This window comes from Tasmannia lanceolata, unplaced genomic scaffold (genome assembly GCF_043159265.1).
Source record: "Tasmannia lanceolata isolate RefF3 unplaced genomic scaffold, GAP_Taslan_0.1 ptg000002l, whole genome shotgun sequence".
Taxonomy (NCBI): Eukaryota; Viridiplantae; Streptophyta; class Magnoliopsida; order Canellales; family Winteraceae; genus Tasmannia; species Tasmannia lanceolata.
The window spans coordinates 44,062,264-44,088,939 of record NW_027518679.1 but is presented as its reverse complement, the minus strand read 5'-3'; the positions used below and the strand labels follow the sequence as shown (position 1 = coordinate 44,088,939).

Below are 26,676 nucleotides of genomic sequence, written 5' to 3'. Positions count from 1 at the left end.
TTGATCAGTTAACCCACACTCTAATATATATTTTTTTTAAAGAAAAAAGAAGAAGAAGAAGTTAACCCACACTCTAGGTTGCCCTACAAGAATTAAGACTGATCGATGGTTATTAAAAGTCAAGACAAGGGCTACTTACCTCAAGGTACTCTTTGTTTAATTCTTCCCAAATGATCGTTTTATACCGCTTCCCTTCCTCGTCATGAAGGTATCCATCAACCTATAAAGTCATGAATAAAGTATTTTAAGGAAATAACCCAGATAAAAGTCTAAGCATGCATGTATAAGTATGGGGATGCTGATCCAATATATCAATATTCAGTTCAGTGCACAATGTTCAAGAAGAATATCATGAAAGAGAATAAAAGAAAGAATAAGATGGAATAATCAGGATTTTTTTTCTCATAAAAGGAGGCATTTGGGGCTTTTATAATGAGACTTGGAATGAAATGATAGCCCACGTAAGTCATGAGATTCACTAGGAGCTACAAGGATCTATCAAAACCATTATCATGGAATGGAGTGGTGGTCCTTTTGGGGAAGTGGGTCAATCATTTTGGCGTCTAGTGCCATAACCAATAATATGGCACATTTGGAAGGAGAGAAATAATAGAATATTCCATGAAAGATCTAGACGGCGGGGAAGGACTTTCCTTGATATCAAAACTGATATTATAGTGTGGAGTAGAGCAGGATCGAAACCTTGTAGGACTATTCCGGGATTCAAATGGTCTAGTAGTGTTGGTATTGCTCCCCATCAAGAGTTTCAGAAATGGCCCTGGTGGTTGGTATTGCTCCCCTTGCAAATACTTTAATTTCAGATGGCGAGATAAATGCCGTTGGTGCCAACGGTCTGAAATCCCCTCAAAATGGGTTGCCCGTAGTTTTGAGGATAACGGTGAGGTGGATAGCCGATGGCCTGATTCAGGTAAAATCTCTCCTCTTGAGAGTAATGGGAGTCCAGTCTTCTCAATTTCAGGACAGGAAGTGCTTACTCGTATGGACACTCTTAAAGCTTGTCTTATAGGGAAAAAGAAAGACAGTTCTATTGGATTTGGGGGCAAAAAACCTGGGACTCTCCATCCCTTCCCTTGTTCCCTAGCGGAGGATGAGGTCCTTTTTATGTTTGAATCTGAATCTTTGGCGTTAAAGATCCTGGCCATGGGATCTGAAGCCCATGGTAATCATTTAGCTTCTCTCTCACCGTGGAATAGGGATTTCATTCAGGGAGAGGAAGCCCTATGGGTTAATTTTTATGGTATCCCTTCACATGCATGGGCTATTTCAACAGTGGAAGCTTTAGGGAACCTATTTGGCAAAGTTCTGGAAACCAAAATGGAAGGAAATCACTAGAACTGTATGAGTTTTGTTTCAGCTAAAATTCTAGCCCCCTGGTGGCTTTTCCATGGCTCTTGCGTTCGAATCAGAATTCTTGACAAGGTTTATTCCATTGGGATTTATCTTCAGAGACAACAAGTTATTAAAAATGGTGTTTCCGAATCCCTTATTGCCCAGGGCTGTGCCGATTCGAGTATCTCACCGCGGTTGGGGGATCTCTCGTCGGCTGAAGGCAGATTCTTTGAAGAGCTGTTGTGTTCAAATTTCAAATTCAAAGTTGGTGCTGACAACAACCTTGAGAAAGTACCGATGGGGCCTCCATTGAGTATTGGCCAGGAGTAAGGCCTTTGACCATGCTGCCCCTAGGAAAAAAGTTTCCTGGTTGGACCCTCTTGAAAAGTCTAAGGCTAGGAATTTTCTCAGGCGTAAAGGGGATTTCTTGAGCGCGAATTCCAAGTCGGTAGGTCTCCATTCAAAGCTTAGGAAATTGATTGACTATGGGGGATTTGACGGAATGAAGGCGGCAACCAAAGGGCACAAATCTCACCGAAGTGCAATGATGATGTTGGAGGTAGCACTGGATTTGATTCCGGGATCTAGGAAGAGTGGGATGCTAAAGATCTTAAAATCTCTTGTCAACAGAGGGAGGATTTGATTGGTACGGCGGTCCATTCCCCCCTAGACCCTAAGGGATGGTGTAGGGGGGTAATTTTCTTCTGTGACTTAAAAGTCAGAAAATTTTGTATGCTTTCGATGCTGTCTGCAATGCCTACCTGGGGAGGTGAATCAGCTTTCCTGGATGGGATGGCTTGCTTTCACGGTGTATTTAGTACTAATGAGCAGTAATGTGCAGTAGTTGCTAAAGTTTCTTTTGGATCCTGGGGTACGTTCGGATGGAACTGTTAAATAGGTAAGCTTTCAAGGTTTTCTTTCGAAAGTAGAAATGGATGATCAGGAGCTTCAAGAATCTTCTTCTTGCCCAGGAGGTCGAAAGCGCAACCTCTTCATAGAAATCATGGTGTTGAATACGATTCTTGGTAAAATAAGAGGAATGGTTTATGTTGACGAGTTAGCAGTTGCAGATGCTTTCCTCGTTAGATCTGGAAACCGGCTAGAGGATAGGAGGCATCGAAGTAATGTTTGGCATGTTTCTATGGATATGGCTATTTCAGTCTTGGAAGAAGAAATTGAATCTCGATCCTCCCCTGGCTTTATGGAAAGGTCTCTGGGAGAGCCTGGAGAGGGTCTGCCGGTTTCCCTTCTCCAAAATTTCCTGGACGAGATTGGGAAATGTTCGTATTAATTCTTGATAGATTAGAGGTAAGATGGTGCGACAGGTTTTCTATTTGTGCTTTGGTGATCATGTTGCAGACATGGATCTTCAATGTAATCTATTGAGGAGGTATGGTTTTGGGATTATTTGCTCCATGGTTGAAGGAAATAGCACGGAAAAGACTTATGGGGATCTAGTTAAGGCCTTCTGGTGATGTTAGAAGAGGTCGACTTCACAAAGGAATAGGCACGGCTAATTAGTGTGGATAAGGTGATCTAGACTTTGACCCTGAAGAACCTACTTGGCCTCTCGGCTCAGGAATATAATCCTGGCTACTACTTATTGACTCTATGTAAAGCATGCTGGGACTGCTGGTCCCCAATGTAATTTTCATAGTTTCAATAAAATTATCATCTTTAAAAAAAAAATGGTCTAGAAGTGTAGTCTTTGTCTGGATTGGCCGGCATTTGTGACTCAAATGAAGCGGAAGCAAGGGTGTTGTAATGGGGTCTGAAATGGTTCGCAGCCAATAAATCTGTCCCTCTCATAGTTGAGGGAGATTCCTCAAATGGCATATCATGGGCTTGCGGTAAACCCAGGGTCCATGGGTCCTAGCGGATATTATTGCGGAAATTCGAGATCTTGTGACTGTGATCAACCCCAAAATCCAACACATGCGGCGGTCAGCGAATGAAGAGGCTAATAAACTTGCAAAGGACAGGACTGATAGGAATGGCATAGCAACTATACATGTTACCTCTTCAAACATCCTGTAATATGTATATTGCTGGCCCTTTTTGCACATTACCTTGTCTCGTTGGGTGCATTCCTTTTGGAGCTGACCTCACTGGTGGTATCTTGTGCATCCGAGAAGACTTGGGAGTCGTCTTGTTTCAGTGAATACAGTGTTAGGACATAGTAGTTGAGTAGGGAGCGACTGTTGTGTGGGGCTCCTAGGTACTATATATAGGTGGTCTTGTATGTGTTTGTATGGGGGGACATCTTGTCCCAGCCTTGTACGCCGATGTACTTGAACTTCTCTTACTAATGAAAGTTACTTTTAAAAAAAAAAAAAAAAAAACATAAGTAATAGGAGCATTTTAATTAGTCACCAGAAATGCCCCTGAAAGGTGGAAGTGCACTTCCGGGGAATCACGCTTCCAAAGCAAAAAAACATAGCACTCCCCAAAAACTGGGGATGCGAATTTTCTGTTCATGGGAATCATGTATCCTCATTTTGAAAAGATTGTTTCCCTTCTTTGGGAAATTGCATTTCCTGTTTGTGGGTAGATCATTTCCTAATACCTTAAAATGAGATTCACGAAATGAAAATCACATATTTGATATCATGAAGTGTGTTTCCTGGGATCAAAATTCGTGATTTCAATTTAATATATAAATTTACCTCAAGTGTATGATATTTACAAAAAAAACTACCTGATTTAATTGAAAATAACTTTAGTTAGAAGGGTATTTTTGTATTTTGGAAAAATCCTAAACCTGGCTTATAAGAAAATTTCCCCATTTGTCTCTCTGTGCACGCTCGTCCCTCCATCTCTCATTCTCTCCTTTGCGACTCCGACATGGTCCGTTAACCTTTCTCCCTTTACTATGGCCTGACGGCCTTTCCCCTTCACAATGGTCTGACAACGCCAGCCTTTCTACCTTCTTGAATCGGGTCGAAGAAGTAAAAAGAAGAAAGAAAAAGAAAAAAAAAAGAAGAAAGAAGAGAAAGAAGAGAAAGTAAAAGAAAGAAGAAAGAAGAAAGAAGAAAGAAGAAAGAAGAAAATGCATGCTTTTTTGAAAGGTAAAGGTGTGCTTTTTCCCCCTTTTTTTGTGAAATATGTGCAAGACAGTCGTCCATAATGACATGACAATATTGGACACCTAGTGACATGCGCGACAACACATATCTAAAATTCTATATATACCACATTTCACATGTAATTCATATAAATATTTATGCATGATACATACACCACCTTCCACATGAAATTCATATAATATAGTTACATAACGCATACAGATGCAATATATTACTAATACACTACGGTTTTGAGTTCGGTAAGCATTTTGATTTCGATGTACGCTTCGGTGGGATGGAAACGGAAATATTTCGATTGTTTAGTGTCGGTTTTGGTGGAACTTTAAAGCCATAGGCCTAGCAACTGCCTTGTTTAAATCACATGCCTCTCAATTCGAATTAAGTATCATGTTTTTTTGCTTCTAATTGTCTAATATTTGCAATTATGTCTTTGAGTATGCGTCTCATAAATTCTAACTTAAATTTATTATTAATTACATCATCTAAGTGAAATCCAGTAAAGTTCAATGATATTTTATTCATGGATGTCTTGCATCTTATCAAGTGTCTCAAAACGTGGATGTGTGACAAAACACGGCCAAAACAAATCTTAGTAGACTTGGAAACCACGGTCGAGTACTCAGATGACGCGGTTGAGTACTCGGTTGACGCGATAGTGTATATGCCCTAAAAGCCGGTACATTTGTTGTATTGAATTTCGTTTATTCATAAAGGTTATTTCACCACATCAATTGGGTATTTATATATTGAATACGTGTGATGTGCTTGCTATTGACACATGTTCTTCCATAGGCAGCTACACAGCCAGCATCAGCCCTGCCTCCATACACGAATTGAGGTGGCATATCTCGACCGCTGGGGTAGTGGACCCTAAGCAAGCAGAATGGGCCCAGTGAATGGTTCACGCTGTGGGCTGGAATAAAAATAAGGCTATTCTGCCCAGACATGACCCTTTATATGTCCTTCGACCAGAGAGATAATGTTGGTTTGTGGGTCTGCACTATGGCTTTGCTCTAGGTTCGAGGTCACATTCGGGTAGTACTGGTACCTAGGGTAATCCATGAGGTCAATCGGGATGCTCGGCATGGAATCCTCCACCTCTGATCAAGGAAAAGTCTATCTACAATTTCAGTCACAACAGGGACCTTTAAAAGTGTTTGGACAGGCGATTTTATAAAAGGTTTATCAAAGAATCTCTAAAATACTTGTGTTTTTGAAAGGTTTTTGCAAATGCATTTGCGGGCCCGGCTGTATGATTGAAAGGTATACCTTTGGGTGGGCCCAGGGCGTAGTGAGTGTCCAGCCCACCCCCACCCCAGCCCCGGCAGCCTGGAGGAGGGACATACACATACGATGTGATTAGGGGTATTGGATGATCATACAATCATGGTTTTAAATTTCGACCGAAATCCGAAATTTCGGATTTCCGTCAAGACCGAAACCGAAATTTCGATAAAATGCTTACTTTTTATTTTTTACCAAATTTCGGCCCAATTTTCGGCCCAAAAAACTGAAATTTCGTATCTTTGTACCGAATTTTCGGTTTCAGCCGAAACCGAAACCGAAATTTAAAACCATGCATACAGTCATCTTCAGGGTTATGTCCTGGTAGGGGCCAATTGCCCAATGCGACCGTAGTGTGACTACAGAGCGAGGTCGCTGTGGGGCCCATCTTGGGCTTTGCAGGATTAACCGTCAAATCCCTGCAAGGATCCCACTCACAACTCACTTGCCCCGTTATGATCCTTGGAGGATTAAGGTCCCGAATTTATAGATTACACGGACAGATGAGATTTGTCGTATAAGATATAGGAGGATTTAAAACATATATGTGGTGTATGCACTTTGGTGCATATACGGTGGATATTAGTTAATTAATTAATATGATTACTTAATTAACTTAAAGGGATAAATGGGTTTCTTGAATCTTATTGGCTGGTTGGAACAGTTTTGATGCAAATAAGGAGAAAGAGAGAAAAAGGCTAAAAACACTTAAAGATGAATATGGATTTTATTTTATAAAAATAAAAAATTCCAAAGCGAATAAAAAGGGGAAGAGTTGGAGGTCCAATATACTTTTTGGCAAAAATGTTTTGGCCTTCGACGTCCAACCCTCTATTCCCTTCTTTTCTCAGTTTCACAGAAATCCCTCCCTCCCTCCCTCTCCCTCCTTAGTAGTATAGATCTCCTCCCATAATCCTTATTCTAGTTTAAAACTAGAAGAGAAGAAAAGTTCTTCTCTAATCCTCTTGTCTGTGGCAATCAAAGGAAGCCACTGATTCAATTGCAGGGGTGTCTACCTTAGAAGGCAAGAAGTCAGGCGAGGAGTAGATCAAGCAGAGGTTATCAGTCGGATAACCAATCTGGTATAATTTCTGATCTTTATGTTTTATTTTCATCACCATTAGCACATCTAGTCTCTAGGGATCTTGGGTTAAGGCTGTTGCAAGAGAAATTAGAGAGAAAGAGAAAACTGAGTTGGGCATCTCCCCCTCACTCATTTATTAATAATAATGAAAAGAGAAGTACAATGACCAAACTGCCCATAGACTTATAGTCTTATTCTAACGCTCCCTCTCAAGCTGGAATGTATAAATCATACATTCCTAGCTTGTTACATATATCGCTCAGCTTGGATTTATTCAATGGTTTTGTGAACATATCTGCCAACTGTTCTACAGAACGAGTGAATACAACGCGTATCTCCCATTTCTGAATCCTCTGACGAATGAAATGACAGTCGACTTCGATATGTTTAGTTCTCTCATGGAAGATAGGATTTATCGCAATATAGATGGCTGCCCTGTTATCACAATATAACTATGAAGGAGAGGAACCAATCTCAGTTAAGAGTGACTTCAACCAAATAATCGCAGTCATAGTATACGCCATGGCTCTATATTCTGCCTCTGCACTTGATTTCGCAATGACATCCTTTTTCTTACTTTTCCACGAAACCAGGTTACCTCCAACAAAAATACAATACCCGGTAGTCGATCTCCTATCAGCAGGAGATCCAGCCCAATCAGTATCTGAGAACCCCTCAATCCGTGTATGACCATGCCGTTTGAATAGTAATCCTTTCCCTGGAGCACCCTTCAGATACTTGAGAATTTGAACCACTGCGTTCCAATGAGATGTGCGAGGAGAGGTCATGTACTGGCTAACTACCCCAACGGTATAAGATATATCAGGATGAGTAACAGTAAGGTATATGAGCTTGCCCACAAGTCTTCTTTACCTACCAGAATCTGTCAACAAATCACCCTCTTTTGGAACCAGTTTCACATTTGGATCCGTGGGTGCAGCTACTGGTCGAGCGCCGGCAAATAGAGAGACAAGATCCCATGTGTTGTTGGACTGAAGAGCGCCTATTTCAAGGTCCATTGCAGCTCGCCAGCCTGAGTGTAGGAGAGCCTCATCCAAAGACTGTGGTAACACAACAGAAGACATAGACAAGACAAAGCTTTTGAATGGGAGAGTTAGACGATCATAAGAAACGAAATTAGAAAGCGGGTGAGCAGTAGAATGGTAATGAGTACGGAAAGCAATAGGAGAGTCAGATACTTGATGAGGGGGTAAGAAGATCTCTGCCTGTGAGGACGATTTCTCAGTGTGCGAGGGACGTGCATGCTGTGGACGATGTTTATATTGGACTGTAGTAGGTGGATGATCCACCTGGGAGCACACGAGTCGACCTGTCCATGAGGGCAAGCAGGACGATGTGCAATAGGAGTAATAGGAATGAGAGAAAGCTCAGGAAGAGAAAGTCACCTCAGGTTCTGATCTGACATGGGAAGGACCAGAGGAAGAGCCAAAGAATGGTTCTGATTCGAAAAATGTGACGTCAGCTGATACATACCATCGGCGCAGACGTGGACTGTAACAACGGTATCCTTTCTGGGTGCGAGAGTAACCCAAAAAAACACACAGTTCTGAACGAGGATCCAGCTTATCACGGCCAGGACCCAAATAATGAATAAAGCATACGCAGCCAAAGACACGCGGCGTAAGTGGGAATGGGTCTTGATGTGGATAAACTATGTGAAATGGAGAATCACCATGAAGCACCGAAGACAGAAGACTGTTGAACAGGAAACAAGCAGTGAGAATGGCGTCAGACCAAAAGGATTTAGGAACCTGCATCTGAAAGAGGAATGTGCAAGCCACCTCAAGTAGATATCGCAGTTTCCTTTTAGCGACACCATCCTGCTGCGAAGTGTATGCACATGATGATTGATGAAGGATGCCATGAGAGGAAAGATGGTCCTGAAAGCCATCAGCAGTAGAGAAAAACTCACGAGCATTATCAGTACGTAGGCATTTAAGATTAATACTAAATTGATTTTTTATTTCATCATGGAAATTTTTAAAAGCAAAGAAGACCAATGAGCGGTCTTTCAGAAGATACAACCAAGTCATGCGTGAGTAATCATCAATAAAAACCACAAAGTACTGGAATCCATTATTTGACGCGACTCGAGAAGGTCCCCATACATCGCAATGAACTAACTAAAATAAACTATCAACCCTAATGACGACTCGGGAAGGGAAAGACACTCTATGATGCTTCTCGAGTTCACAAGACTGACAATGAAAATGAGAAATAGAACTAGGAACTAAAGATGTCTGCCGGAGACGCTAAAGGGAGAGGTGACCCAGTCGACAGTGCCACTGAAAGGCATCCACGGAACTGTGTAAGGCTGACGAAGAAGGGCTGCAGTCAAGACGGTACAGGCCATCCACCTCACGACTCGATCCAATCGTCCTCCCAGTCGAAAGATCCTGAAAAAGACGACAGATTTTTCGTAATTTGGCTAACAGATAATAAACTAAAAGGAGACTTAGGTACACATAAACCTGCAGATAGAGGGAGATTAGGTGAAGGACGGGAGGTACCAATACCAATAATTGGGGTAGTGGAACCATCAGTTAAAGTAATAGACTGAAAATCAGATGGAAATGAGCGAAAAAAAGAGAGCTATGATGAGTTACCAGTCATATGGTTTGAAGCTCCTGAGTCAATAATCCAGGACCCAGAGCTAGAGAGTAACGTAGTGTGTGAACTACCTGGCTGGGCAAAGCCTGCAGTGGCCTAGGAGGCACTCTGTCGAAGATGCTGGAGCTCCTCATAGTCTGCCCTCGTGAAGGAGAATGAGTCATCAGAAGGAGTAGAGACAGGAGCAGAGGCTACTGTGTCAGGAAGAACCAGAGGCACTGAGGTGAGCTGATCGGGACAGGCGAAGCTCTGGATGCAGCGTATAACAAGTCTCAATGACATGCCCATCGCGCCAGCAGTGGGTGCAATAAGGACGACCACGCCCACTGCCAACACAGCCACCACCACGGCCACCTCGTCCACAAGCCCGGGAAAAAGAACCACCACCCCGGGAAGGACAAGTACCACCACCTCCATCATATGCGGCAAGAGCCGAACTATCAGAAGTAGGACGGGAGGGGGTCTCACAAACACACTGTTGGGCGCGGAAATAGACCTCGCGCAACATAGGAATATCGCCAGAACCAAGAATCTGATGGCGCAGATGTGTAAACTCTGGGCCTAGGCTCTCAAGATAGTGTACGACACGAATATGTTCCCGTCGACGCCGGAGAACATGAACATCAGAGGTGAGGGGCATGAAGACATCAAGCTGCTGGCATAATAAAATGAACTTCCCATAATGGGCTTCAAGTGACATGTCGCCACGACGGAGCCGCATCCACTCAGAGTAAGTAGAGCAGATGCGAGTCAGGTTCTCAGCCCCAGAATACGTCACGGCCGTGTGATCCAAGACCTCCTTCGCAGTTGAAAGAAGAATCATAGTAGAATAAATGTCTGGAGTCATACTCTAACATAGGAGACTCTGAATCAGCACATCTTCAGGTTCCCAACGTGTATACAGAGGATCTTTTAGCGAGGGAGGATCCTCGCGAAGAAAGCGTACTTTACCTCGGCCAAGAAGGTATGTCTCAATCGCAACCTTCCGGGGTAAGTAGTTGGTTCCATCAAACTTGGCAATATTCAACTGTGGATAGGAATTTTCCACAGGTGCCAATTGAGAAGATGAAGAAGAAGCCGAGGGTGTGGATGAAGCACTGACCTCAGTGGTCATGCCAATATACGAATCAACAATGACGAGAAGATTCATAACGACAGGAAATCTAGACAAACAGAGAAACCACTACCCACAGCAAAAAAAGATGAGAGGCGAATAGACAAAACCAACTAATCCGGAGAGATGATCATATGACAATATCCCAAGTGAAGGACAAGAAACCAAAGAAGCCCATGAACGAAAAGGACGAGGTGTAGAAAAAAAAATTTCCCGGAAAGTTATTTTGGGGGGGGGGCAAATCAGAGTGGGAGGGTTGCGGGGGTGTGGTTGGGGGATCGCGGCCAAGGAGGCTGCAAAGAGGGTAGGGTTGGGGCGGGACTGAGAGAGAGAGGGATAGGATTAGGGTTTGGGTTTTCCGGGGAAGATGACGGAGAGAAGACGAGGGTTAGGGTTAGGGCTTTCAGGGAGATGGAGAAGATGGAGGCTGTAGATTTTCCCTAGGGATCAGAAACCCTAGGGCTCTGATACCATGTTGCAAGAGAAATTAGAGAGGGAGAAAAGTGAGTTGGGCATCTCCCCCTCACTCATTTATTAATAATAATGAAAAGAGAAGTACAATGACCAAACTGCCCATAGACTTATAGGCTTATTCTAACAAAGGCAAATGATTAAAGGAAGTTTTTTGTTTATATACTTTTGGGCCTTTCCGCTGCACCTAAATCCCTTGTCTGAGCGGCCTTCGTTCGATCCTCAACTAACAATCATAACTCAAGAGAGCCAAAGGAGTTTTGATTGACTTTGTAAGGAAAAATGCGGAGTCGGACAATAACGGAACCAAGGTGAAACAGAGTAAGACTCGAGGGAGTCCACGATGACGCAGAGGAGTTTTGAAACTACATTCGTATCTCATGGAATGGGATTCTTGTACCCGTATCCATTTCCTAAATTTTAAAAAATGCAGAGTTGTATCTCAGTTCTTGTATCTGTGTCTGTATCCCTATCCATATCTGAGTATCGTAGGATGGGATCTGCAGAAGTGGGTGGTGACTGGTATGAGATAGTCTCGTCTTAATCTATACGTAAGTTTCTTGGTTTCCATGATTTCAATGAAGTTAATCTTAAGAGATTAGTATTGGAGTGATTCGGACTACAAGAATTTTAATCATTACAAAGTTTAGACACTTTGGATACCTTTCTCATTTCTGCTATTTCAGAATTTTAGAGATTATGGATGAAGGCATGATAGGACTTTTGTTTAGTTTAGTGTTTAAGTATTATATATACTATACATATGTAGATATGTATGTAATTAAATAAAGTAGTTTTGATAAATGAATAAGAGTTCTTACCTACTTTAGGAGTGATGCTAGAGGAGCCCTTATGGGGTGATTCCACACTTTTACACAAGATTTCACGGATCAGAACATATCATATACAGCTTTCCACGGGTAAGAGTCACAAATTTAATATTTTAAGCCAAATAAACCAAATAAAACTGCAAGCATGCAATGTTAACTACGGGCGGAATGCAAGAAAATAACATCCGAACATATCTTAGTTGACAGTCTCCATCATTACCCAGATAAAGGGGGCAATTTTGTAGTCCTTGATACAAAGTAACCATACAAAAAGTAGATGAAATTTGATTTCACACCTCAGCATCATCAATATCAGAAAAGCTTTCTGATTCATCAACTTCTACGTTCGTTGTGTCCTGATATCTGAATGATTGATCAGTGGCAGACTCATCAACTGCTTGACGTCTAGTAGCAAACCCTGAAATGGGATGTTTGGTCCTCAATAAAATTTCCACTATTCATACTATAAAATAACAGAAACCTTTATAATATAATTTCCTTCATGAGCTATAGAGCAATGTAGCATACCAGTATTTTCGGACTCTCTAGAGGTGTCTGATTCATTTTCGGTCACCTCTGAGTTAATATTAGAAGAAGATTCCACTTCTTTCCCATTCTAACACAGGAAGCCAACAAAAGAGAGTAATGGTTAGAAGCAAGGTTCTAAATTTCGGTTTCGGACCTTGCTGAAACCGAAATTTTGGCCGAAATTCTGTAAAAAGTCTTGAAAGGTGGATGTTTTGGGCCAAAATTCTGTAAAACAGTAAAAAAATATTATTTTATCAAAATTTTAGCCGAAATCTCCGACATTTCGGAAGTTTCGGTTTCAGTACATTTCGGTTTCGGTCTCAACCAAAATCCAAAATTTCGGATTTCGGCTGAAATTTAAATCCATGGTTATAAATAGGTGACATTCAAATCATAATGTTTATCCCTTTGCCATTCAAAAATAAATAAATAATGTTATCCCTTTATATGCAGCAACATACATGAACAGGTATAAAAGCATACTAAAATGCCTGGCATTATGAAGCAATGTATATGACCAAATCTGAAAGCACATTAAATACATGTCATGATGAGAATTCAGCATTCTCCTAATTTTACGTATTATGCCTTTGTGTGATTGTACTGCAGGTTTAGCCCCCATTGGTTTTGCAAAAGATGACCTAAGACTAGTATTTGCATGAAGGAGCTTATTTATTTATTTTGAATGGTATCATGAAGGAGCTTATTTGATATAATTTAACATCAAGTCAACCAAGATATAACCTTTGTGCAACCGGGAGCTCTAATCTTTCAGTGTGTCCCATCCCTTTGTTAATGTACAACATCTCAATTTCTTCTTTGCCACAAGTTTGTATTAAAACCATGGAAAAATATTGGGAAACCAAGAAAGTCGTTGCAGTATATTAGTATGATATAAAATTTTGTCAGGAGTTTAATATTTACGTGTGGATGACTGCTGTCGTTCACGCAAGACATAGTATCAAGGCAAGGCTCTTCTGTCTTTTCTTCAGATGATTCTTTGGCCATTCTCTGCTTTTCAGCACGCTGGAAAGCTGGAGGTTCTGATCCTCCTTCAAGCCCTCCTGAAAGTTCAATGAACTGCACCAACCAATCCAAGCATGGAACACACAAAATAAGAGAAATTCATGGAAACAGACAACATAAAGGAAAGGAAAAAGGAGTTACATCATCATAACATTTTTTGCAAAGGCCAAGCGCAAAATGAGGTTCTCGACGATCCTTGTGTTCACATAGCACTTCCGTCATTCCAGATGTTTTAGACCCAACAGGTTGTTGTCTTGAATGAGGTTCTCCTTCCAGCTCATTTGCTTTGGTAATAAACTCCTCAATCTGGGGAGGGATGTGAATTTGGTGACAACACTTAAATCTAATCACGTGTAACAGTCAGAAAGAGACTTGCTGATACATGATATAATGCATAAAAATTAAGACCAGCAACCAGTTCTACAAACTTAAATGATATGCTAATGCTCTTGAATGCAAACGAACAACCTCATCCAACATGATTGTATGTAATGTAATCATAATGGAAAAACCTATCTCGAGATATTAAGATTATGGCCAGTTGGTTGTGTTAGAGGGTATTTTGGTCTTAGTTCATGTAACCCTATTTGCACATGTGTGTATATATATATACACACATGTGCAAATAGGGTTACATGAACTAAGACCAAAATACCCTCTAACAGGTGGAAACCAATTTCATCTTTTAAGACTCATTCTTACTTCTTGTAATGATTAATTGTGCCTAAGTGGTCATTCGTCAACCATTAATAGCATGCTCCAGTTACTTCCAAGGTATTCCAAGTTCATGACATCAAATTAATAGGAATAAAAAATGCAACCAAGGGGGCACATGATGACCAGGGTACAATGCTACTCCTTTTAGCAGCACTGATGAGATAGCACAATGGAACTCTACAACAGTAAGTAGATGGCTGGAAGTCTTCCTCATCAAATTTTGGTGAAATTTCCCTCAATTGTCAATCAGTGACAAGCAGAAAAATCTCCTATGCAAGTTGAAGGTCCTCTAACTCACACATGGAAGTAACACAGGTCTAAAAAATGGTATAAGAATTTTTAAGATACTGCCAATTCTATTAGGGAACCCAAAATTCTCAGCAAAGTCAGCTGTTTCCCAGAGATGGAATATTACCGTTAGGCTGCCTGACTCCGTGTTCTCGAACTCAATCAGCCGTTTTGTCAATGTTGCTTCACAGATGTGAACAATACTTACCTGGTTAAAATTAGAACACTCATAAGGCATCAACAAGTTGAAGCTGTCATTGCATAACTTTCAAATAAGAATATTCACGAATGTGTTGCTACAATTGACAAGACATGAATGAATTGAATATTGACAAATTGAAGCTCAAAATTTATACTATACATTCGGCTCTGGCAAGTATACACATATTTTAGCTTCTTCCCACCAAAAAAAAAAAAACAGATTCATGTCTATGAAACTATAAAAGAAATGGTGTCTTTATCAATGGAGACAAAAATCAAATGACACTCCCTCGGCATGGCTCACTGGGTTATGACAGAAGATTCCGCAGACTTTCCACAAAGGTCATTAATCTTTCTATGACAGTAATGCGTCTTCTAGTGTTTCTGCTGGCAGAGAAGCCATAACAACGGAAGGTTCTAGATAGAGGTGCAAGGATTACCATATAGTGCGGATGCAGCCACTTCAACCATGGTATCTTATGTCAATATAGTTTTTGGATTTTACGCATTGTAGAATTGTCCTTCGTGGTTTAAAAATTAGTACCAGAAATTTCCTGCAGAAGGTGTGGTTCACAATATGAAATCCCTCAAATGGCTTTGACCTTCTCTCATTCCCTCTACAAGCAACAGCAACAATTACTCCATGAAATTCATCTTAGCTCCATTTTTTAACATTTTGTCAATAATGACAACGGGGTAAATCTAGTTGTCATTAAAAATCCGTGCCCAAATGAACTCATCCCTAGCTATTATAATTTGTTATATTCTAATATTTGATATTGGCCACTCATAGGCACTCCCATTTACCGAAAATTTTGAGAAACCCACTAATTTATGTTCAATATACATTATTAGAAATCGATCAATTTTCTGAATTACATTTAAACAAACATTCACTGATGTATTGCGTCACCTAAAAATCAACTTAGTAAGAATGGTTTCTAAATCTTTCTCATGCGATAGATATTTAGCATTAATAATAGAACTAGTATCACAGTCTTTATCTTTCTAATCAAAAGCATTCTCACTATATATGAACTTCATTGTGTTATCACTTATTCCATAACTCTGCATGCAAAATGACACAAATGTAGAGCAAGGCCCTCACATGAATGCCAAAAACTATGAAAGGCAATGATATAAAAGTAAAAATTTGGTAGGATTCATGACTTAGCTGTTACTTAGAAACTTCATGTTTTCCTGGGGAGAATCTTTTTTATTATTGTAATAAGAAGTAAACTGCTTCCCTTTCCTGACCAGACACCATCTAAATGCTCTGCTGGCAGTGAACTGGTTCTCTTAATTATACTGGCAAATGCGATACCAGTTAGGATAAAGAGCTGACCCCAACCCATAGTTAGCAAAACGAGATTCAGCAAAAAAACAGGATGGGAAAAATTCAAGTTTAATACGGTATTGGTTAAAAAAATGTAGTAAAAAAATGGAAACACAAAAAAATGCATTTAAAATTTGGTCATTTACAAAATATGATGGGTGTAAAATTGGAAAGTAGGCCAAAAAACGTATTTAAAACACATTTAAAACAAGTTTAAAACGTTTTCCTAAAAAAAGGAGTTTTTTTAACCATAAAAGTTTTAAACGGAGTATTAAACGGCACACCAATAAAACAAGTGTTTTTAAAAAAAAAAACGCCGTTTAAAACAGAGTTTTGCTAACAATGCCCCAACCTCAAATCCAGGACTGAATCAAAGTTCTCCATAAATCATCTATATAAAATAGAAATCTTCCAGCCTTCCACAGAATGGTGAAGAGAGCAGAAACATCATACCGACATACTGTCAACAGCCCAAAAAAATGAAGGGAATAATGTAATATACAAAAGTGGATATATATTCAATGGGATTCTTTTTTCTTTTTTCTTTTTTGAATGGTATATACGATAGGATTCATTCACTTACAATATCTGTCTTGGAATATTTTAGTCCATGAGAAAGTGCGGAAATGTACAGGGCTGCTCCACATAAACCACTAGGTTTTCTTCCTGTCTGTAGATTCAGAGTAAATAGGTAGCATGAAATAATCTAGTGCCAAAGTACCTATCCTGATTCCTGACACCCAAATATTGACAAAAAGTTAAGAAAACAAAAGTATCCACCTGCATCCAGTCACGCTTCATGCTAGCTATAATGCGCATAGCAGTCCTAGAAACAGCAAAGTCTTTCTGACCAAGTAAGCCTACAAGCAAACAAAAAATCACATTTTTTAGCGAGTAAGTCTATATGTCAGATAGATCCACATATGTGCTATCTTGCATAAGTTAATTATAACACTTCGTCAAGAAACCAATCGATAACAAGAGCTCCATAATATTTACAGTCATAGAAATTCCACTTGATGAGTAAATACAAACAACTCTTCCATTCATTTCGATTCAGATCAATAAATGTCACTATTTTTTTGTCTTTTTAGCAATATCAGTAATAATTACTATTACTAGAAATGATATTTCCGCCCCCTTTGTTAGCTGTGTGCTCTTCCCTCCCTGTATATAAACTTGTGAAAGCGAGGAAATAAGAGTGACAAGGGGTATTTTTGACATCTAGAAAAAACACATTAAATAGAAAAAAAAAAAGGCAGTGGATATATCAGTTCCCTTTTACCATTCAAAAAAAAAAATCAGTGCCCTTTTCAGAATTAGCTTTATCCCAGTATTTTAGGCGAAGAATGAGTGTGTACTCATGGAACCATGAAATCTCAAGTATCAGAATATGAGTTATAAATTTCTTCCATTCGATGACTAAGTGGAGCAATAACCTAGTGTAGGAGTTAACTGCTTCACTCACGGTTGCAGAGAGAACCTGGTGCAATAATTTCTAGGAGACGTAACTTTGCATGCTTGAGCGTCCACGATTAGCAAGGGTTTATACTTGGGTACCAAAGGTGCATCTCGCCAACATATTGATCCAAAAATTTCTAGGAGACGTAACTTTGCATGCTTGAGTGCCCACTATTAGCAAGGATTTATACTTGGGTATCAGAGGTACATCTTGGACATAAGCCAAAATATATATTATCAACTATCAATTTTATTGGTCAATTTATCAGTAATCGTTCTATTCCTAGGCACGCACACGGTCCAAACTCTCAAAAATCATACTGTAACAAAATAGAAGACAAAATGCCTAAAGAAATCCATATACGCACGGGTTTAGTCGAAAGATTTGTGAGAATAAAACTATTATGGAAGAAAATCTGCATATCTCTCCGTTTAACAATCAGCCTTATTGAAGCATCTTTAGCCGACTTCCAGTTCTGCATTTTCAAATTTTGGGTGAAATTGCAAAGAGATAAGAAAGAATATGATACAGTGCCAACATGGCAGCCATGTCACACTTAGGTGGCTTGGGTGGAGTGTCCAAGGTGCATTCCAGCCATAATGCAGCAGCCAGATTTTGAACTTGATTTTTGGACTTCTAGATGGCAAAATCTCGAAAAGTGGTAAACTAGGAAGTTGTAGATCTTTTTGTGATCTTTCCAAGGAGTATAGGCACTCATAAATCGGACAAGTGGTTAGAGAGTTATGACTGTTTTAGTAGACTGTGTCTGTGGGATCCCAAACAAGTCAAGATTTGTGAGTTCCAAATCAATTTATGATATGTAAGTCCCTAAGCTAGTTAGTGGAGGAGCTTGAACGAATTTTCTCTTAGTCTTTCATTTAAAGGGATAGAAACCATCTGTAGAAGGGGATTTTGGATTTTGATAAACTTATGTAATTGATAATATATCAATTGAGTTGAGCATTGCTCCCATTTTCTTCTTCTTCTCTTAGTTGTGTTCTTGTGTTGTAATTTTTTTCTTCTTCCCTCTTAAGCAACCGCATTAGAATCCAATTGTGTTTACTTTGGGAAACACCACATCAGTTGAGAGGAGGTATCCAAACCAAACAAGAACAGAGATATCGGCATCAGCAACTTCAAGTTGAGAAACAAATCACGGCTCTAAATAATTGGACAAGGATGTGAGGCGCTACGGCACAATATCATAGTTCACAAGTATGGGAAAATTGGGGAGTTGGGAATGTTGCTGCTAGTCTCTCCTAGCTCTTCTGGTAGGTGCCCGAAGGAGAAATCCTAGAATCCCATCTGTTTTCTAGATATGGAAAAGTGTTGATTTTCAAGAACGATAATCTTATGATGTGTTGGGAATCTCTTACGAAAATGATACATGCCTGAAACATCTCTTGATGCCTAAAAGTCGGATAGGCTGGCCCCTACTAAGTGCCATACATAATGATGTGCCACGTGTATCACACATCTCTCAGGCAATGGAATATGCAAGGATAAGGTTTCTTAAAGCTCTTTTTTTTCCTCATTTCCCTTTGATTCGTTTAGGGAAGGCTCCTAAATAAAAATCCATCGCGGGCATTTTTTATTTTTGCGGTAAATGCTTAACCTTTTCCCCTTTATTAACTAATATGGTATCTAGTGCCTGGTAAGCGTTGATAAAACTTAAAACACAGTTTCAAACGAGTTTACAAGTTTGGCTAGATAAATGAATATGCTAGAGCTGGTGTGCTTTTTTATCTTCTCTTTCAAAATTCTTTGAATTTTTTCTCTAAAATGATAAAATCTAAATAGACTTCAATTGTTAATTTTGTAGGGCTAGATCTATGCATGTATGTGCAAGATTTTACATTGCCAGTAATGAATAAATTAAAAACTAGGTTTATCGCTCAAAAGAATATGAAAACAATATAACAATAGCGATTTACAGAATTCAGCAGGTTATCAGTATGTTATCACAAGTTATATAATAGCTTTCTTATATGTTAGTCGTTACACTAATTCATTTACTATTTTTTCTGAGTTTTGGATTTTTCTCGCCATATCAGATGTGTATCAGGCGTATTTGCAAATGGCAATATTTATTGCATATCTACTAGATTTTGAGGTGTGAAATGCACAGGCACCTCCTATAACCGAAACAAAATGCCATGCAAGTAGCCCATCAGGCCCTAAAGTCAAAAATGAGTTCTAAGCTTGTGAATGGAGTATGATTGGGGCCCCAAAGAACAAATGCAGATAACTATAACAGTTATTTCCAAGCTAAGATGTTCACATGGATGTATTGCAAATAGGAAAGATCATTCTATGAAATGAGCTCTGGTATTACATCTAACAGCCTATAGAGGCCCTTCAAATTGAATTGCAACTTGCCTCTCAGTTCAATTATTTAAGGAAAATATGCACAAAAGAATTCAAGTAGAATTAAAGCAGGTTTTCTAGTGAAAACAACCAAGTGAACGAATAAGAAAAAGTTAAGCATTAATAGGTGCTTACGCTCTGTGAACCGATGGATAAAAAGGCTAGGATCAATAGGTTTTTGAACAATGGGATGTTCTTCAAGCCGTAGCAGTTTGCAAAGCTGCAAAAATACAGCGCCTAGGATGTAACTGAAAAAAGTTTTCCACATCAAAATATAGTAAATCATGTACAAAAGCATGCAACTGAAAAAGACTAAAAATTATTTATCACATTAATAACCATGAATTTAAATTTTGGTTTCAAGCCCTACCGAAACTGAATTTTTCTTTCAAATTTCGGTCATTTCGGCTGAAATTTTTACAATTTCGGTCAAAATGACCAAATTTCGGCCGAAATCCAATCTGAAATTTAAAACAATGTTAATAACCAATATACTTTTATAGGAGCCTTGTAAGGAAAAAAGAACCAGTATCCTCACACATTTATCTGCAAGTACTCTGAAAAATCAATTAGAAGAAATGGCTTCGAATTTTGCCTACAGAACAGCATTAGAAAACTAGTATTAGAAACTTGCTTTTGATTCTTACTAAATACAAACATATACCATCTAAAAATTTACTCGTGATTATATCTCTAATTCAGTATGACTTAAGTCAGCAATGTCATGCATCGCTTTACCAAATTGGAATCCCAAACCTAATTATGTGCTTTATGAGCAACCTTGTCAATGAATTGATGAAAAGAAAAATGCATGTATGGCAAACCATACATTTCAGTCTTTCATAATAAAATCAAGCCTTTTCCCAGAAACAAATGTAACAAGGATAAATATGTATAGGCAGACAAAATACCCAGATTTTGTTCAACTAAACTTAATGTTTTCTATGAAACTAATATATGGTACTATAATTCTATAACAAATGCGAAAAAAATACATATAACACCATTTAGCAACTTAAAACTTGGAGCACACCACATATCTGAAGAGATAGGTGCATGAACAAATTCATAATAAATAATGCCAGCTAATCAATTGCAAAACTAAAATAGATGAAGCAAAAAGAACCTAGTAGAATTACTCAATGTCCTGGATTTTGTATTCCATATCAGATCAATTCAGGCATAGACAGTAATAGGCTCACCACTATTCTATTCATGGCACCACTATTCTATTCATGGAGCTATGTATACTTATTTACGTCTTGTGGACCCAAACTCGGACAAGAATGCGGCCAAGGTAAAAGGGAGTCAACTCACGGGAGTCCACGATGACATGGGGGAGTTTTGAAACTATGGTATGTAGTTTCCATTAGAATCTTCACAGTGGTTCCTCTAAATGTTGGAGGCTACAGTCATAGTTCTTTCGTCATAGAGATTCAAAGACAAATCATTGAGACGATGTATTTATTGCACTTCGGGCCCATGAATAATTATTTGGTGTATTGTTTCCAATTGAGAACCCTTTATACACACAATAAGGACCATCGCCACTATGACTTGGGATTCATCCGTCCACAATTCCACGTATTCAAAAGTACTTACTTCCCATATAAAGTTGAGCTGAAAGAATCCATTCGAGGTATTTTAGTCTATCTGGTTTAAGACACAATAAAACTACTAAGGTTGCCAATTGTCATCGGGAGTTAAACTAGAAGCCAGCAGTTTCCATTCAAAACTCTAGTCATCTTTAAAGAACCAGAAAATTGAATGTTCCAATTCCAGATCTACAATAAAAGCTTGTTGAGAATTATGCACGCTAGTCATACATAAAGCACATAGAGGAAAGAAGTAGGTTATTGCATTGATACAGCCCATTGTGGAGAGAAAATAGATCACTAGACTTTGCATGTTTGAAATTACTAAAAACTAGGTTAGTAGAATATTCCATTGAGAGATGTGCATCCTGATTATTTTTGAGAGATGTATAGTGCTTAAAAAACAAAAATACATATAAAAAGAAGAGAATGTTCCCGACTATAGCTCCAAAACCAAAACCAAGAAGAATCTGCCCCCTAAATGGAACGGTTTAGTAACAACTAAAATATGTTGTTGATATTCAAAAACTCATCCACTTGATGAAAACTTCGCATAGGTTTCAAGACAAAAGCAAGTCGATGATTTGGTTGGAAAAGTTTCAGTTTCAACAAAAAGGCTATGACGTCAGAGTCAGAAGGCCCGAACCTGGTTAACTCGATCAAGTTCTGAATTGACATGGTTTTAAACATTACTAAAGGTTTGAGTTAATGCAAAATGAGCTAGAAAGCTTCTTCTTTTTTCTTTTTCTTTTTTAAGTATTTGGCATTAATAAGGGTAAAACTCAAGCTAGAAACCAGATAACAGGCCAATTGCACCCCTATTAGATCTATGACCTAGGTTTAGGTCTAGTGCAGATTGAAGAATAAAGAAAACAATGGAAATAAATTGGTAAAAGCAATATGAAAACCACAATTGGTGAGCAAAATAATAATAATTCATTGCCAACAAAATAGCCAGAATATAATTGGAAGTTTTAAGTCCTGATAAACCTTCTCATTATCTAAATATACATCAAAAGGGCACATGCAGTGTTCGAGGTCTGCAAAACTAGATATGAAGAGCAATATAACAACCATTTAAAAGCATATGTTGGTACTATTTGAGGGCAAAACCATTTAAAAGAATATGTTGATACTATTTTGAGGGCAATCCTTACCGACAAGCAATGTAAAGGCAAGCAGCTGAAACTTGTGATGTTCTACGACCCCTGGTAAAATTTCGCTCAACTGCAATCTTAAAAAATGACATTTTCAGAAATTAGAAAATTTAGAAAACAATTGTGCTGATTAACATAGGCAAGAGTGAAATGAAAGAAACATACTGTGTAAAAAGCATGAGCCTGGTTGATTATAGAATCCCCGCCACCCACACATAAACCCACAACCATATCACTAATTTCGTCTCTTCCTAAAATAAAGAAGAGTAAAGGGATGTGAGAAATAAGAACTTGGAAATTTTATATGAAAAAACTCATTGCAATCTACCCTAGTCCCTAAAAATAAAAAAGGACAAATATAAATCCACAGCATTGCACATTCAGAAGGGCAATGAAAACATAAAGGTACCATGAAAAAAATAATGAAATATTTCCATTAGATCATTACAACTTCCAACTTTATGAAATAAAAAGGATATAAATGTAGGATATTGTGGGTCTACAAGCCATTTTCCCATGATACCCAAGCACTTGTGTAGGGCTAGCATATTTAGTCTAGCACAATGCTTGTATTGGATAAGTCATGATGTGATGTTGGTCAAGATAACTATCATGTTTCTAAACATATGTCACCCTCTTCAAATTAACTATCATTTTTTTGCTCGTAAGCATACTTGCAATTATAATTTTGAAGATGTGTCGTACAGAGGTTATTTTAAAAATATTATTAATTCCAAAGTCAGTTGAAGATATAGATGTAGTTTTTGCACAGGAATTTTTAATGGTACACATACTAGAGTTAAGGTCTATGTTGCATGGATTATTTGCCCCCTATGCTGAATCCATGTCGACACGTCTACACATCCGAATCGGACATGGATTCACATGGGACACACCTGGATTCTTGTTGTAGCCGTATCCTGCACAAATCCTTTTTTTTCAAGCGAATCTGATTCATCATTGTCTCTTTTGAAATGCGAATTCTGTATATTTTCCCTTTAAACGTATTTTCTTCTTAACTTTTTTTATATGAAAGCATAACCCGTACTCTTTTAATAAAAACCATAGCGCCTCGACCCTCGAACATCGACCCCCTTCCTCCTTCAACTCTGTTAATACAAAACTCGCCCCAACCCTCTACCCTCAATTTTTTCATGAATATATATATAGAGAGAGAAAAATGATTGTACGGTCGACCGCACCAAGCTTAGGTGCGATCGAGGGCCCCAAACTCATGTGGGCCCACTTTGTTAGGATGATCCAAAGCATTCATTTGAAAGGCCCTTACATAGATGGGGTATGTACTAAAAATCAGCTCCAATGGACCTGATTTTGTGTACACACCCTATTTATGATGGGGCCTTGCAAATGAATGGTTTTGATCAGCACAAAAAAAGTGGGACCCATGTGTTTGGGCCCTCGACCGCACCTAAGCTTAGGTGCGGTCGACCGCACAATCTTATTCCTCATATATATATATATATATATATATATATATATATATATGAGGAAAAGGATTGTACGCTCAAGCGTACCAAGCTTATGGTACGCTCGAGTGTCCCAATCACATGGGTCCCACATTTTTTGTGGTGATCCAAAGCATTCATTTGCAAGGCCCTATCATAGATAGGGTGTGTACCAAAAATCAGCTCCGTTGAATCATCCTAACCCCTCCAAAAGTGGAGGGCAAAAATGGGCAGATTTGTGGTCTGTCTATTTTGCCCTCCACAAATGAATGGGTTAGGATGATCATATGGAGTTGATTTTTGGTACACACCCCATCTATGTAAGGGCCTTTCAAATGAATGGTTTGGATCATCCTAACAAAGCGGGCCCACATGTGATTGGGCACTCGAGCGTACCATAAGCTTGGTACGCTCGAGCGTACAATCCTTTTCCTCTATATATATATATATATATATATATATATATAGAGAGAGAGAGAGAGAGAGGAATTCTAGACTGAAGGGCGCCCTTGTAATGCATGATGGTGATGTGCTCCCCCATTGGCTGCACATCACCATCATGTTTGACTTTTCAACCATTATTAATGCATGATGGTGATGTGTAGCCAATAGGAGAGCCCTTTTACCTCTTTTTTGCAAGGGCTCCCTTCAGTTTAGACTTCCTCACACACACACACACACACACACACACACACACATATATATATATATATAATAGAGTTCCTAAGGGTGCCCTCATATAGCTTATATGAGGTGGCTCTCACAAAACATAAGGGGCCCACATTGTTAGGATGATCCGAAGCATTCATTTGAAAGGCCCCATCATAGATAGGGTGTGTACAAAAAATCAACTCCATTGGATCATCCTAACCCCTCCAAAAGTGGGGGCAAAAATGGATAGACACATTTTGTCCACAAATCTGCCCATTTTTTCCCCCACTTTTGGAGGGGTTAGGATGATCCAATGGAGCTGATTTTTTGTACACACCCTATCTATGATGGGGCCTTTCAAATGAATGCTTCGGATCATCCTAACAATGTGGGCCCCTTATGTTTTGTGAGTGCCACCTCATATAAGCTTATATGAGGGCACCCTTAGGAACTCTATACTCTCTCTCTCTCTCTCTCTCTCTCTCTCTCTCTCTCTCTCTCTCTCTATATATATATATATATATATATATATATATATATATATATAGAGGAAAATGATTGTGAGCTTGAAGCTCATATTGCTTATATGAGCTTGAGGGCCCAAACACATGTGGGCCCACATTGTTAGGATGATCTAAAGCATTCATTTGAAAGGTCCTTACATAGATAGCATGTGTACAAAAAATCAGCTCCATAGGATCATCCTAACCCATCCAAAAGTGGAGGGCAAAATGGACAGACACTGTTTGCCACAAATCTGCCCATTTTTGCCCTCTGCTTTTGGACGGGTTAGAATGATCCAATGGAGCTGATTTTTGGTACACGCTCTATCTATGATGGGGCCTTGCAAATGAATGGCTTGGATCACCACAAAAATGTGGGACCCATGTGTTTGGGCCCTCAAGCTCATATAAGCTATATGAGCTTCAAGCTCACAATCATTTTCCTCATATATATATATATATATATATATATATATATATATATATATATATATATATATATATATGCCCGCGCACATATTTAAATTTTAAATTTTGAAATTTTTATTTGATTTAAAAATTACCGAATCTGAATCCTACTTTTGGGGGTTTGCCGAATCCGACACCTCGAATCCGTGTCAGATCCCGACACGCGAATCCGAATCCATGCAACACTGGTTAAGGTTCATTTGCTTCAAGTTTCTGTAGAAGGAATTAGGAAATACAACATTATTAATGATGATGACAATGATATGTGTGTGTGTGCGTGTCATTAAGGAGATGATGGACTGGGAGAAAATAGGAAAAAAAATGCTACAATCATATGGTGATATGACTAATATTCCTTTGCTTACATCTAATTCTCAACTCAACTAAGCCTTTGTCCCAAACTAGTTAGGGTGGGCTAATGAATCGTTTAGAAAATTTTCATGAAGAATGTGAAAGAATCTACCCGGCTCAAATTGACTAAGCCTAAACCTGACACTAGTTGGGTTCGTCTACATGGATCATCTTTCTTCCATTCTCTCCTATCCATCTATTATTGAAGCAAAAAAAGAGGGCGGGCGGGGGGGGTGGGGGGGGTGGTTAGAAAGCTCTCTCAAATCTTCCAATCCACTTTCTTTAAGTGATTTCTAACAACCCTCTTTGTCAGTCAAAAGAGCAAATCACCAAATATTTTCATGAAGAATGTGAAAGAATCTACCCGGCTCAAATTGACTAAGCCTAATCCTGACACTAGTTGGGTTCGTCTACATGGATCATCTTTCTTCCATTCTCTCCTATCCATCTATTATTGAAGCAAAAAAAAAAGGGGGGGGGGGGGGGGGGGGGCGTAGAAAGCTCTCTCAAATCTTCCAATCCACTTTCTTTAAGTGATTTCTAACAACCCTCTTTGTCAGTCAAAAGAGCAAATCACCAAATATTTGTTCTTCATTATTGACTTTGGTACCATTGTTGGTATTTTCATCGTAAGCTCAAAATCTATAATCTATTGGTAAGTCATAATTTTGTGTTTGATAGTTGCACTGTCAAGTAAGAATTCCGGCCCT

General features: G+C 39.0%; 2 protein-coding genes across 5 annotated transcripts in view; both read right to left on the bottom strand.

The window, feature by feature from the left end:
• The window catches only part of LOC143874351 (Cyclin/Brf1-like TBP-binding protein), a 38,867-nt gene that overhangs the window by 9,510 nt on the left and 2,681 nt on the right, over positions 1–26,676 (bottom strand). For 2 of the 4 annotated variants that reach the window (XM_077376884.1, XM_077376883.1), the window contains exons 4-15: positions 22,693–22,778; positions 22,528–22,604; positions 20,314–20,370; positions 19,911–20,023; positions 16,727–16,806; positions 16,530–16,616; positions 14,537–14,617; positions 13,546–13,710; positions 13,303–13,458; positions 12,379–12,466; positions 12,147–12,268; positions 140–220 (exon numbers count right to left, since the gene is read on the bottom strand). In XM_077376884.1, the coding sequence (XP_077232999.1) occupies positions 140–220; positions 12,147–12,268; positions 12,379–12,466; positions 13,303–13,458; positions 13,546–13,710; positions 14,537–14,617; positions 16,530–16,616; positions 16,727–16,806; positions 19,911–20,023; positions 20,314–20,370; positions 22,528–22,604; positions 22,693–22,778 (1,193 nt within the window). Of the gene's footprint in view, positions 1–139; positions 221–12,146; positions 12,269–12,378; positions 12,467–13,302; positions 13,459–13,545; positions 13,711–14,536; positions 14,618–16,529; positions 16,617–16,726; positions 16,807–19,910; positions 20,024–20,313; positions 20,371–22,527; positions 22,605–22,692; positions 22,779–25,726; positions 25,777–26,676 lie in introns of those variants that run through there. The other 2 variants (XM_077376886.1, XM_077376887.1) reach the window with 2 other exon arrangements.
• Positions 6,933–9,217, bottom strand: LOC143885286 (uncharacterized). The gene is made up of 3 exons (XM_077389384.1): positions 8,607–9,217; positions 8,211–8,520; positions 6,933–8,114 (listed from the first exon to the last, which is right to left on the bottom strand). The coding sequence occupies exons 1-3, from the start codon at positions 8,741–8,743 to the stop codon at positions 7,674–7,676; spliced, it is 888 nt and encodes a 295-aa protein (XP_077245499.1). The 5' UTR covers positions 8,744–9,217; the 3' UTR covers positions 6,933–7,673.

Coding starts and splice junctions, on each gene's coding strand:
- LOC143885286 (XM_077389384.1), bottom strand. CDS start 8,743: ATGCTCGTGAGTTTTTCTCTACTGCTGATGGCTTTCAGGACCATCTTT. Junction 8,521..8,606: donor AACTGCGATATCTACTTGAG/GTGGCTTGCACA, acceptor CCTGTTCAACAG/TCTTCTGTCTTCGGTGCTTC. Junction 8,115..8,210: donor ATGTCAGATCAGAACCTGAG/GTGACTTTCTCT, acceptor GTGTGCTCCCAG/GTGGATCATCCACCTACTAC.